The following is an 11,222-nucleotide window of genomic DNA, read 5'->3' on the forward strand; positions in this document are numbered from 1 at the left end:
GGTGTTCGGCAACGCTGGTCACGGGGCGTTCGGCAACGCGAACGCGGTTCGGAACGTTGGTAGTGGGACGTTCGGCAAAGCGGTTTTGAATTGAAAAAGCGATTTTTTTTGCGGGAAAACGTACTGTAGGGGCGGTTCTAGATTGAACCGCCCCTACAAATACCCGTTGGTAGGGGCGGCTGGTACTACAGCCGCCCCTACAAATCGATTTGTAGGGGCGGCTGGTGCCTACAAATAGATTTTTAGGGGCGGCTGGTAATAAGAGCCGCCCCTACAAATAGATCTGTAGGGGAGGCTGGAAACACCAGCCGCCCCTACAAATCAATTTGTAGGGGCGGCCTAGGAACCGCCCCTACAAATGCATGATTTGTAGAGACCCTTGCGTAGGGGCGGCTGGGTAAACCGCCCCTACAAATGGTCTACAACCACCCCTACAAATGCTTTTTGACGTAGTGCAAACCACGTAACCCGGTTTCAATCCAAACCATTCCCAGCTTTACGGTGCTCTCACGTGGGCTAGATTTTATGAAACATAAGCATTACTTATTGTTTAATACAAGTAACTAATAAAAAGTACGTATATTGAATTGTATGTTTTTCTCTTTGTTCATTTTCTAACGCAATATACATAATAGATATTCCATAGTCTCTGTCTAGTTATGATAAACTTAATTATAATTTATATGTTTTTTCATTCATATCCATAATTTTTTCTATTTCCTTGGTACCTCTATGTATCTTCAATAATCATTTAGTTGACACCTTAGCTTAAACTATGACGACTCTTGTTGTAGCCCATATCTTATGATGTTATGAATCTAAATTATTGATTGGTAAGATTTTTTTTCCCTCAAATTAAATTGCAGCTCTTGTTCTTATTATATCTTTTATTAGCACTCATTTTTTAACTTTATAAAAATAAGGACCTTATCCTTGTGCTTATTATATCTTTTGTTAACACTGATTTTTTTTTTACATTATAAAATAAGGACATTAAGTCGTAGACTACACTCTTAAGTACCACAATAGCATAAATACTTATTTAAAACCCGCAACACTTGCTTAAGGTCAGTGGTAGACCTTGAAAGAAGATCTTGGATGCGTAGTAGTGATGATCTTAAGAGAATATTAATATTTAAGTCTTATAATGACTATTACTCCAAAGAAATCTCAAAGGCCATGAAGATGTTTGAATTTTCTAATCAAAGAGTTATATGTGCAATAACGATTGTATTGTCAATATAGACATGCTAAACGTTTCAGTTAAAATGTATAAACACTACTAAATTTTTTTTGCGAGACACTGCCCAAACATTAATGGAGGTGGTCACAAAATCCAACCGTCTCGTAAAATGCCTGAGGATTTTCGGAGGCAGAAGCTTTCATTTAAGGAGGCGGTCACAATTAACCGTCTTGCAAAATGCATTTACAGAGGCGGACATTTTATTTCCGAAGACGGTCAGGATTGTCCGTCTCGTAAAATCGATTTTACGGAGGTGGTAAAAAATGACCGTCTCCTAAAATCAATTTACGGTAGCCCACCTCCAAAAACGGAGGCCGACGGGCCTCTTATGAGGCCCACCTCTGTTAATCGTGGCCGAGGGCTATCTGCACCTCAATAATAGAGGTCCATGGACCATAGGTATACACACATGTATCTCTACTAGCTGGCCAGGGCTAATCTGCATATCAACTCGACACATACTTCTCTCAGCGTCCACGACGAAAGCCATAAGATCCCGTCCCTTGGACTGGAGGCGCGCAGCAGCTAGCAGTCTCAGCCTGCGTACGTAGAGGGCGGCGGAGGGGACTGTGGAGCGGCGGCGTGGGGAGGGCTGTGGGCGGGGAGGTGGCGACGACGCGGCCGGAAGCCGGGTGTGGGGGAAGGTGGCAGGCACGGTGGGATAGGGACGAAGGATTCACTAGGGGCGCGTTTGGTTGCTTGTATGCGGCCTGACCAGGCTCGACGCATGCATTCGACGAGTGATTGGTTGGCTGCAGCACCGCTAGCCAGGCTCCGCGCGTGCATTGCTTGCATCTCCGTCTGGCTCGTGCCTTCGCGTGCAGAAATCAGCACTCAACCTGGCTCCCGGGAAACGAAACCGGATCTCGTTTCTCCGGAGCCTCGCTCGCTCGCTGCTGGCCCGTGAAAGCCTGTCTTCCGAGAGCCGAGCCGGCCGGTACCCAGAAGAGAACCAAACGCGCCCTAGGTTTCTGCAACGGAGGGGCAATGATTCTCAGCTGGCTGGAACAAGCCTGGGACAAGACAACCAGAACCGTTCGTTCAAACTCTGCGGCCGGCTGTCCGCTACATTGGTTGGCTGGTGAATTTCTTTTGTCGTTTGGGCACACACAAAGTCGAGCAGTAGGCCCTCCAGCATGCAGTGGTGCAGCTTTTGTTGTCTGGGCAGACGGCAAACAACCTGTTCGGGAGGCCGTATCGTATCGTGGATTATTTACTACTGGCTGGTTTAGTATGAGAGAAAAACATGGTTCATGACTGAAAATTTACGATAGTTTAACAGGTTCAGTCGAGCAGTAGGCCCTCCAACATGCAGTGGTGCAGCCTTATCGTACATGATGGCGACGGTTCAACGTGGTTCGATGGCTTGAAAACCGCGCCTCAATAATGGAGCTCCAGGGGTAGATACATTTCTCGACACATGTTTCCTTCCCTCTGCGTCCACCACGAAAGCCATCCCCATTCCCATCTCTGGGAGCGGAAGGCGCGCAGCGGCTAGCAGCCTCAGGCTGCGTAGCGTAGAGGTCTCCCCCGTCTCCATCGCCTACTACCCGGTTAGTTCTCGCTTTTTGCATTGTCAATATCTCCAATGTGTTTCTAATTGATAAATACCAGCTCCTACATCTTGTGTGCATACATTCTTAAACCTTACCAGCGCCCAATCACTATGGGGTGCGCATGCGCTGCTAACCGAAGGATTTTGGGGGTACTCACGGGCGGATCTAGTACCGGGCCGGCCGGGGCTTGAACCCCCGCCACCGTCGCTAGAAGCATGGAGCCGCTCCTAAGGCTGGCTACAAATTTATACTCATTAAAGTTTAGAAGAAGAGACTAAATGTCCAAAATAATAAGAATAAGTCTCTCCTAACACGTGTTTCTAGATCCGCCACCGGGGGTATATGATACATCTGAATTACGTTAATGTATTTAGCCTGCGCAGGATGACAATAGGAAAAATGGACTCAAAATCTTTTTCTTCTTCCCTTTTGTTTTTGAAGAACAAGAGCGGCATAGTTATCCTGCTGCAACTAATAGTAAGATGCCTTGTGGTTTCCAAATCAGCATAAATCATGCTTCAATTGCCCTCTTTTGGTACTCCATCCGGCCTTTGTAGTACATAATATTTGTAAAATGTATTTAGATATAATGTATATCTATATCAATGAATGATGTGAACAATATTTTTGTCTCTGAAGATATTTACATGTGTGTAATTTAGATGCAAATAAAGGGATTACTTTGAGCTATTTTATTTATAACGACGAGTAGTTTTTTTTTAAACAGAACAAAATTAATGGCTATCATTATCACTGATGATTACTAGATTATATGAAATTGATGTCAAGATGTTACTGATTTTCTGTGATAATTTCTTTGATTTATTTTTCCCTAGTATGTCTGGTAAGGATTAAATTTGAGCCTCTGTTGGGGTCGTCTAATTTGTAACATAAAGTGTGGTAATAGCTATCATTACCACACTTTCTGTTGGGCTTGGAATCTTCAGCTTCAATATATGTGCAATTATGACATCACCCTCTAGTCTTCTCTGAGATTCAAAGTCACATAGTTTTGAGGCGTGCAGTCAGTGTCTTTTGGGCTCTTTGCCCCTCTCTGTATATATGACTCTTCTTTTTAATTGAAAGGGCCACTTGCGTTTAAAAAAGAGAGAGATTCAACCAGTCACCTGACAGAATTTGATTGTTTTCTCATGTGCATGGATCTCAAAGAATATTTGAGGTTCATAGTAATATGTAGGTTCATAGTAATATGTATGCACATAGTTTTGAGGTTTATTAATTATTTCTCTGTTTGCTATGTGTACTAATGTACCAATTTTCCATGGCAGCGATTTGGTTAATGCCAGAGTTGTAACTACAGAGTACATATCCCACATGATGTAGCCAAACTCTTGGGGATGTTTGGCTGATACGTTTTTACGGCTGATTCAATAGTGTTCTGTAAGAGAGAATAAGCTGAGTACGGCTGATATCCAGGGGCAACCTTAACGTTTGGAACATACAACGGTTCAAAGATAATGCCACGTCAGAGTGTCTAAGTTAGGAAATTTCACTCTAATGTATAGGAAACCATCAAGTATAAACAAGTAAACAATCTTTCCACTGTATCCGTCTCTTGCGGTCTTGCCCACCACTCTGGCAGGTGGTGCTGGTCTTCTTTGGTTTTCTCTAGAAGAAAATGATTTTTCATGTTAGGAACCTGTTGCCAACTCAAGCTTCGGTGCCAAAATTTTCATGTCTAGCACAGGTGCTGCATTGTATTGCACCTCTGCTGCTTTTCTTTCTCCCTGCGCATACCACCTTAGTAACAAGGTTGAGCTACCGTAAGGTATACTCCATCTGTGAAATATGTTGGTCAAACTTTTTCAAGTTCGACTAGGTTTTAGAAAATATTAGCAATATTTGTATCGCTAAATAAGTTTATTATAAAAGTATATTCAACAATCTATCTAATGATACTAAACTCTAAATATTAATATTTTCATCTATATATTTAGTCAAAATTAAAAATGTTTGGAAGAGTAACAATTTTTATGGGACGGAGGGAGGGAGTATATAAGGAGAATATATGACAAACAATGATTATTCTGATGCAACACTGGGTAATTAATGTTTAGCAACAGCTGTGGTAAAGACAAACATGCATGGTCTAAATTCTAGGTTTACCTGTTATCACTCAGTGAATAGTAGTAGCAGGAACTAACTAAATTCATGTACTGGCACAGGAATTCACCATGGGAGATACGCTTGACCAGGAGATGTTGGACGTGAAGTCGGCCGGTGACGGTGAGCTGCAGGTCGGGCCGGGGTTTCCAGCAAGTAGATGTAGCCCAGCGATTGGCAAGCTGGGAATCTGTGATGCTGCAGCAAATCAGGAAGCACCAGTGAAGGTAACATTTCGAGGGATTAGCGACCACAGTACATGTTGTGCGCCAAACATTAAAGGCATTTAATTCATTGTTAGTTTTCCTTCTTTTACTGGTTGTTGCGAAACGAACCGCTGATCTCATTCGTAGACAGGAACCGAACGGACACGTCCCTTGGACACACCGGTTCGACGCACACCTCACACACAATGTACACACACAAACCTACAACTACACACAGTGGTGGATCCAGCAATCAAAACCCCATAGGTTGAACATGCATCCGCCACTGACTACACATAAATACCGAACGCAGCTAAAAGGTACCCGAAGATCACGAGACTCTGAGCGTGACCGGCGTGTCACTTGACCATCGTGGCATATTAGCGTATAGGGGTTGTTTGGTTGCCGCAGTTGGGGCGGAAAAAAATGGCGGCCACAAAGTGTGGCGAGATTCCATCCGATTTGCACTACGGTTTTCCGTGGCTGCCTACGCGTATCCACCAACCAAACAGTCACTTCGATATCTGTGGCTGCCAGACTTTGTGGCGTAGAGTGCTGTGGCCGGAAACCAAGCACCCTCGTATATGTGCGCTTGTGGCTATATATAGGAGATGGGTAAAGACCCTGGTGAACGCCGGTGGTTGGCGCACCACTGAGCGAGCCCTCGTTCGACGTTCGCAAACAGAGATGAATGAAACTACTGATTACATTCCTATTTGTCTGAGTATCTTGCTTTACGATCAAAGCACTCTATTCTAAACACTAGTAACTAATAAATCACAACTGCAGGACGTCAAAATGGTGGAGGATCAACCTCCAGCTGAACTGTCGTACACCGTTGACGATCACAGGTCGTCGTTCACTGAATTCATAAAGGATCTACGTGTCATCCTCGCTGATCACCAAGACCGTGAGGATATCTGTGATCGCCACGTGGACCCAAATATCTCGAGTAGCCGAAAACACCCACTGCTCCCGAAGCCGCGTGCTGAACAACCGGTGAGGTGGATTCGCATCAAGCTGCAACTGCAAGTGGTGGAGGGCGAGGAATCGTCGTCATCGGCAACCCTACTCGTGAGGGATGACAACGTGGATGTGATCGGCTTCATCAACCAGTCTGGAGTGTGTTACGATTTTGCCGACCCAAAGAGAAGCGCCCGTCGGATCCTCCCACAAGAATACAAGCCAGTACTTCTAGGCTGGGGCAACAGCTACAAAAGCATACTAGGCGTCAGAAAGGAGGAGGAAGTCATGGATATGCTTACGTCCGCGAGGCTGGGCAAGAACTTCGCCACGCACGCCGTGCGCTTGCTGTCGCGCTACCCACACGAGGTGGATGGTATCGAGATGACACCCATGCTGGCACTGGTGGGCCTGAAGTTCATGGTCTCCGAGTCCGCAAAGATGAATCCTGTGCACGATGCCATTGCACGTGGCTGGGACACCGGGACAGGATTCACCGAGCAATTGATGACAGATTACGTGTGGAAATATGCTGAGATGTCAAGGCGCCTGAGGCATTGGAAGAGAGGACACTATGCAGAACGGCGCCCCGACTCGGAGCTACGTTATATCTACCTCGTGCTCAACGGTAATCCCTTTTCTTTGAAGTGTGCATTCAATCCTTTAAAGTATGACCATTTTCAAAATATTATTGCATTTTTTATGATATGATATATCATTGCCACACCGCTGATCCCTGTTTTTTTTTTGTATTTCTTGTAAAAAGTACTATGCACACACTAGTCCGTCAATTTGTGCTAAGCATAGACTAAAATGGCTAAGGAACATAAGCATTATTAATTCAACAATAAATTTAAGAACCACATTGTTCGCACACGATAAATTTAAGAACCGACCTTGATACACGGTTAAGATTGATCCTTAAAGGCGGTGGAGCGCCGACGTACAAGCGGGGGCTGACCAGCAGGCCCCATGGGCCGGACGGCCCCACCCAGGCTCCTCTCGGCCCGATCTTTGATGATCTGTCCTGGATGGTGGATTGGAGGTCCTCTAAGTCGGTTTTGTCACTGATGATCGTGATTTGCTCTGACGGATAGGGCCATTTTTCCTGTTTTCTGATTAAATCCTCCTGTAGACACAGATTCACCAACACTTGTGGAATTTGTTAGTTTAAACCCCTATGCCTATGTTGGTGATCATATTTATTCAGTTTTTCATGTTATATTGATGGTTTATTTTGAGGGTTAACAACTGTCAACAGTTTGCAATCCTTATCACTAGCTTGTTTTACTTGTACATACTTGTGCTAGTGTTGTTGTTCTTGTGTAGCTAAGTAGCCTTGCTTAGTTTGTGTAACTAAGTAGTTGTTGCTCTCTAGTTTAGCTTGTGTAGCTTTGCTAGTTGAGTAGTGTTAGTGTGGCTTAGGCTTTGTGCGCTTTGCTAACTAGTATGAGTAGGAGCTCCTGGTGTGTTTCGTTGTACTAGTTGCTTAGATTTGTGTGACCTTGCCAACGAGACTTGTGTAGGTGAACTCTCTTTAGCTCGGCACCTTAGTTGCTAAATTATGATCTTTGTAAGGTGCTTGTGAACATAGATAGAGGGGAGTAGTCTTGGCTAGACCGATTAGTCTATTTCCGTATTAGTTTCGGTTAGTCGGCGCATAATTAGTTTTAGAAAAGACTATTCACCCCCTCTAGTCGGCTAATTGATCCTATCACCCTTAAAGTAGTTCATCGGCATGCCAAAGGAAGGATCCGTGGTCTTAACATCGAGAAGAAGACACCAATACAGACACACTAGGCATAACAGGTCCATAATCCGTAGGTTTCTTAAGACTAGCATTGTATTGCATACTATGAAACGTATTTATCATAGCCGCATCACAATCCGCCATCATTTTATTGAGTTGTTCCATGGTAACAACAGAAGATGTATTAATTACGGGTGGTGTTACCTTGGGTTCAGCAGTGGTTCAATGAGCAACCTGATTGACTACCTTGATTAGTTTTGCCACCCCTCCTCGCCGATCTAGCGAACAAATTGCAAGAGCGGCTTGTAGGTTAGTAGCGTTCTACTCCTCCATCTTACGGAGATCCTCTAGTAGTTGATCAATCGTCGTAGGATGAATGATATTGTCGGGGTTGAACGGATCCATGGGATCACCCTCCTTCTTGTTGTGTTCTTCAGACACGTTGCTTGTAGATTGATCTTCTTTTCCCAGCGGAGTCACCTAAAAGTGTGTTGACGTCGATTTGGATCACACACCAGCAAAGATTAGCTTGTCCAAGGTCGCACACGACCTATCACGCAACAAGGACGTCCGAGATCAGTAAGACCGACCAGCCGGTTGGTAGAGCCGATTCGATGCCCGTTCTTTGCCTGAAAAGCTCAAGAACACCTCTCGGGAAGATCTGTCAGGGAGGGGCACGTTGAGGTTGTCCTAAGGTCGGCAAGGGCCACCTAGAACGTCACCGAATCTCGTCGAGAGACGTGCCGAACAACAGGGGTTGGAAAAGCTAGGGTAAATAAAAAAGGGTAATAGATGTTTTTTTGATCGATTGGAAGTTGCATCCCTCAACTGGCCATGATCCTCCAATATTTAGAGAGGGAGATGGCCTTATCCCATTAAGAAACATATCCAAGGCATAATTTACAATTTTTCCACGTCAAAACATGAGCTAGGACCGAGCTAAACTCGAAGCGGTCTCAGACCAGGCAAACTGGCCTAGCCAGTATTCGCGGGGCTGAACGGCCCTTGCCAGACAGGATCAGAGAAGCGAGACAAACCCCCAAATCATCCTTTCTTCGTTTGAACTCCAAATTTGATGATTCAAATGTATTTCTTGATCGTCTTGACGTCGGGAACTTCATGTTGGAGCCCATTGCACGTGTGCTAACATTTTTGCTGTCAACAAAGCATAGTTTGAGGCATATATTTAATATGAAAATCGATATACTCATAAGTTCTCGCATTCATAATGATATAGTTTATGTTAAAAAAAGGTCGTTTTGAGACTTTTTTCTAAAACGACAAATGTAAGTAATTTTGATGCATATTTCGAAGTTAATTTAGTTTACTTTTAACAACGTCGAAAGTGAGTAATAATTTATTGATATCTCTGATGAGACGACATGTGGGTAATTAATTTGCTACAAATTAAGTTCAAAACTATAACTTGGTCTATGCGTGTGTGCGTGCCACTACTGGAGGCCGCGGCTTTGCCGAGTGTTTTTACACTCGGCAAAGGCTTTCCTGAGTGTAGCACTCGGCAAAGTCCGCTCGGCAAAAATTTTCTCGGCAAAGGGTCTTTGCCGAGTGCTTTTTATCCGGGCACTCGGCAAAATAAAAAAAAAATTGCCGAGTGCTTGGGGCGGCACTCGGCAAAATATTTTTGGCCGTTGCGGCGCCAGCCGTTAACGGTTATTTTGCCGAGTGCCCGACCCAGCACTCGGCAAAAAAAAAATTATTTTTTTAAAAATTACTTTGCCGAGTGCCTCAGCCCAGGCACTCGGCAAAGTTTTTTTTTATTTTTTTTAAAAAAGTACTTTGCCGAGTGCCCCAGCCCAGGCACTCGGCAAAGTTTTTTTAAAAAAAGTACTTTGCTGAGTGCCCCTGCCCAGGCACTCGGCAAAGTTTTTTTTAAAAAAAAATACTTTGCCGAGTGCCCCTGCCCAGGCACATATATATTATTACATCTATTCATGCATGTCACACACTAAGTCCATATTACAATAATGTTCACATAGTTCACAAAAGCACATCAAATTTTCATATCAGAAGCAAAGGTCACCTATTCTCAGCAACTTGTAATCGTTCATGTCTAGATCGCTTGTACGCCAGTTGCGTAGTCTTCCGCGTACTTCCTGTAAGCGTTGTATGCCAAAAACTAGTGTCAACAATAAATTTGATACATACTTTGAGTGTATAAAAGAAGATGTGTGTCGTCACTTACTATCGTAGACACTGTTCAAAATCCTTGTACGCCTCTTTGTTCGTTTTCCGCAAGGAGTCAAATATGACAGCCTTTCCATCCTGAGGATAGATTAGTGACCTTGTTCGTATATGGCATGCACCTTATTAGTGACCTTGTGCCTCCCATGTTGGCCCCTTTTCCGGTCTGACTTTTGGCTACTGGCAGTTTTGGTCGAAGTGCTCGGGGTGGGACCGGATGCATGCCCCTCCTCTTCTCCCTCCTCTGGGTACTCCAAACACATAGGAACCACCGGCAGCTGTCGAGATCAAGAACTCACATTAGTTTCATACTAATGTGAAACTAATGTTGAGATGACGTTGTGTTAGTTATTTACTTACACGGGTCTCATCCTCCCGTCCTGGGGTGCGAGAATTTCGTGTTGAAGGCCCCGTCTTTTTCGGCGTATAGTTCAGATCATCTTCTTCCTCCATACGACCTTTCTTCTCTGGCCTCGGTGTTAGCACCTCCTCCTCGTACGAGGTGCTCTCGTCTGATGATGACAATGCTTCCTCATCACTCGGTCCCGGGCTTGGCTCGCATAAAAATTTCTAATTGCATCATTGGCCAAACAGATAGTAGTAGGAGGAGGAGAGTAAGTGTAGCAGCTAGTACTAGGAGTAGGAGTAGTAGTAGTAGTAGATAGTAGTAGTACACTAGGAGTAGTAACAGTAGATATCAGTATGCAGTAGTAGTAGGGTAGTAGAATAGTAGCAGGGGAGTAGTAGTACATATTTGGCTCAGATTTGTCCCATTGTAATCACATAGCCTCTAAATTGGTTGCTTGTATATGTTATGCAAGCCATCCTAGTTTAGCGGCTCACAAGTATGGGGACATTTCATCATCATTGCCGCTGCCTCAGCATACAAAGTTTCACATCATTGCATATGCCATTGCCTTAGTACAATTGATTTAGAAGTTTGAACAAATTCATCATTGCAAATGCCACAAATTCAGTTAGTAGATAGAGAAGCAAGTAGTAGTAGTTAGCAACTTAAAATTTGGCATTTGCTCAGAAAAAATTGGCATCATAGGCACTGGCATTTGCTCAGAACAAATTAGCATCATAGGCAATGGCATATGCTAAGCATTCCAAATATTGGCATCACAGGCAGCAATGGAAGCTAACTGAGCATAGCAATGGAAATCCAAAATTCC

General features: G+C 44.1%; 1 protein-coding gene across 1 annotated transcript; it reads left to right on the forward strand.

The window, feature by feature from the left end:
* Positions 1-2,627: 2,627 nt before the first annotated feature.
* Positions 2,628-7,189, forward strand: LOC136483821 (uncharacterized). Its single transcript, XM_066480986.1, has 4 exons — positions 2,628-2,796; positions 4,986-5,150; positions 5,919-6,720; positions 7,020-7,189. The coding sequence occupies exons 2-4, from the start codon at positions 4,995-4,997 to the stop codon at positions 7,187-7,189; spliced, it is 1,128 nt and encodes a 375-aa protein (XP_066337083.1). The 5' UTR covers positions 2,628-2,796; positions 4,986-4,994.
* The last annotated feature ends 4,033 nt before the right edge of the window (positions 7,190-11,222 follow it).

Source organism: Miscanthus floridulus, chromosome 9 (genome assembly GCF_019320115.1).
Source record: "Miscanthus floridulus cultivar M001 chromosome 9, ASM1932011v1, whole genome shotgun sequence".
NCBI lineage: Eukaryota > Viridiplantae > Streptophyta > Magnoliopsida > Poales > Poaceae > Miscanthus > Miscanthus floridulus.

Excerpts from the sequence above, each read along its gene's own strand:
- LOC136483821 (XM_066480986.1), top strand. The coding sequence starts at position 4,995 with ATGGGAGATACGCTTGACCAGGAGATGTTGGACGTGAAGTCGGCCGGT. Across the intron at positions 5,151-5,918 it reads ATCAGGAAGCACCAGTGAAG|GACGTCAAAATGGTGGAGGA; the intron begins GTAACATTTCGA and ends TCACAACTGCAG. Across the intron at positions 6,721-7,019 it reads TATCTACCTCGTGCTCAACG|GCGGTGGAGCGCCGACGTAC; the intron begins GTAATCCCTTTT and ends TGATCCTTAAAG.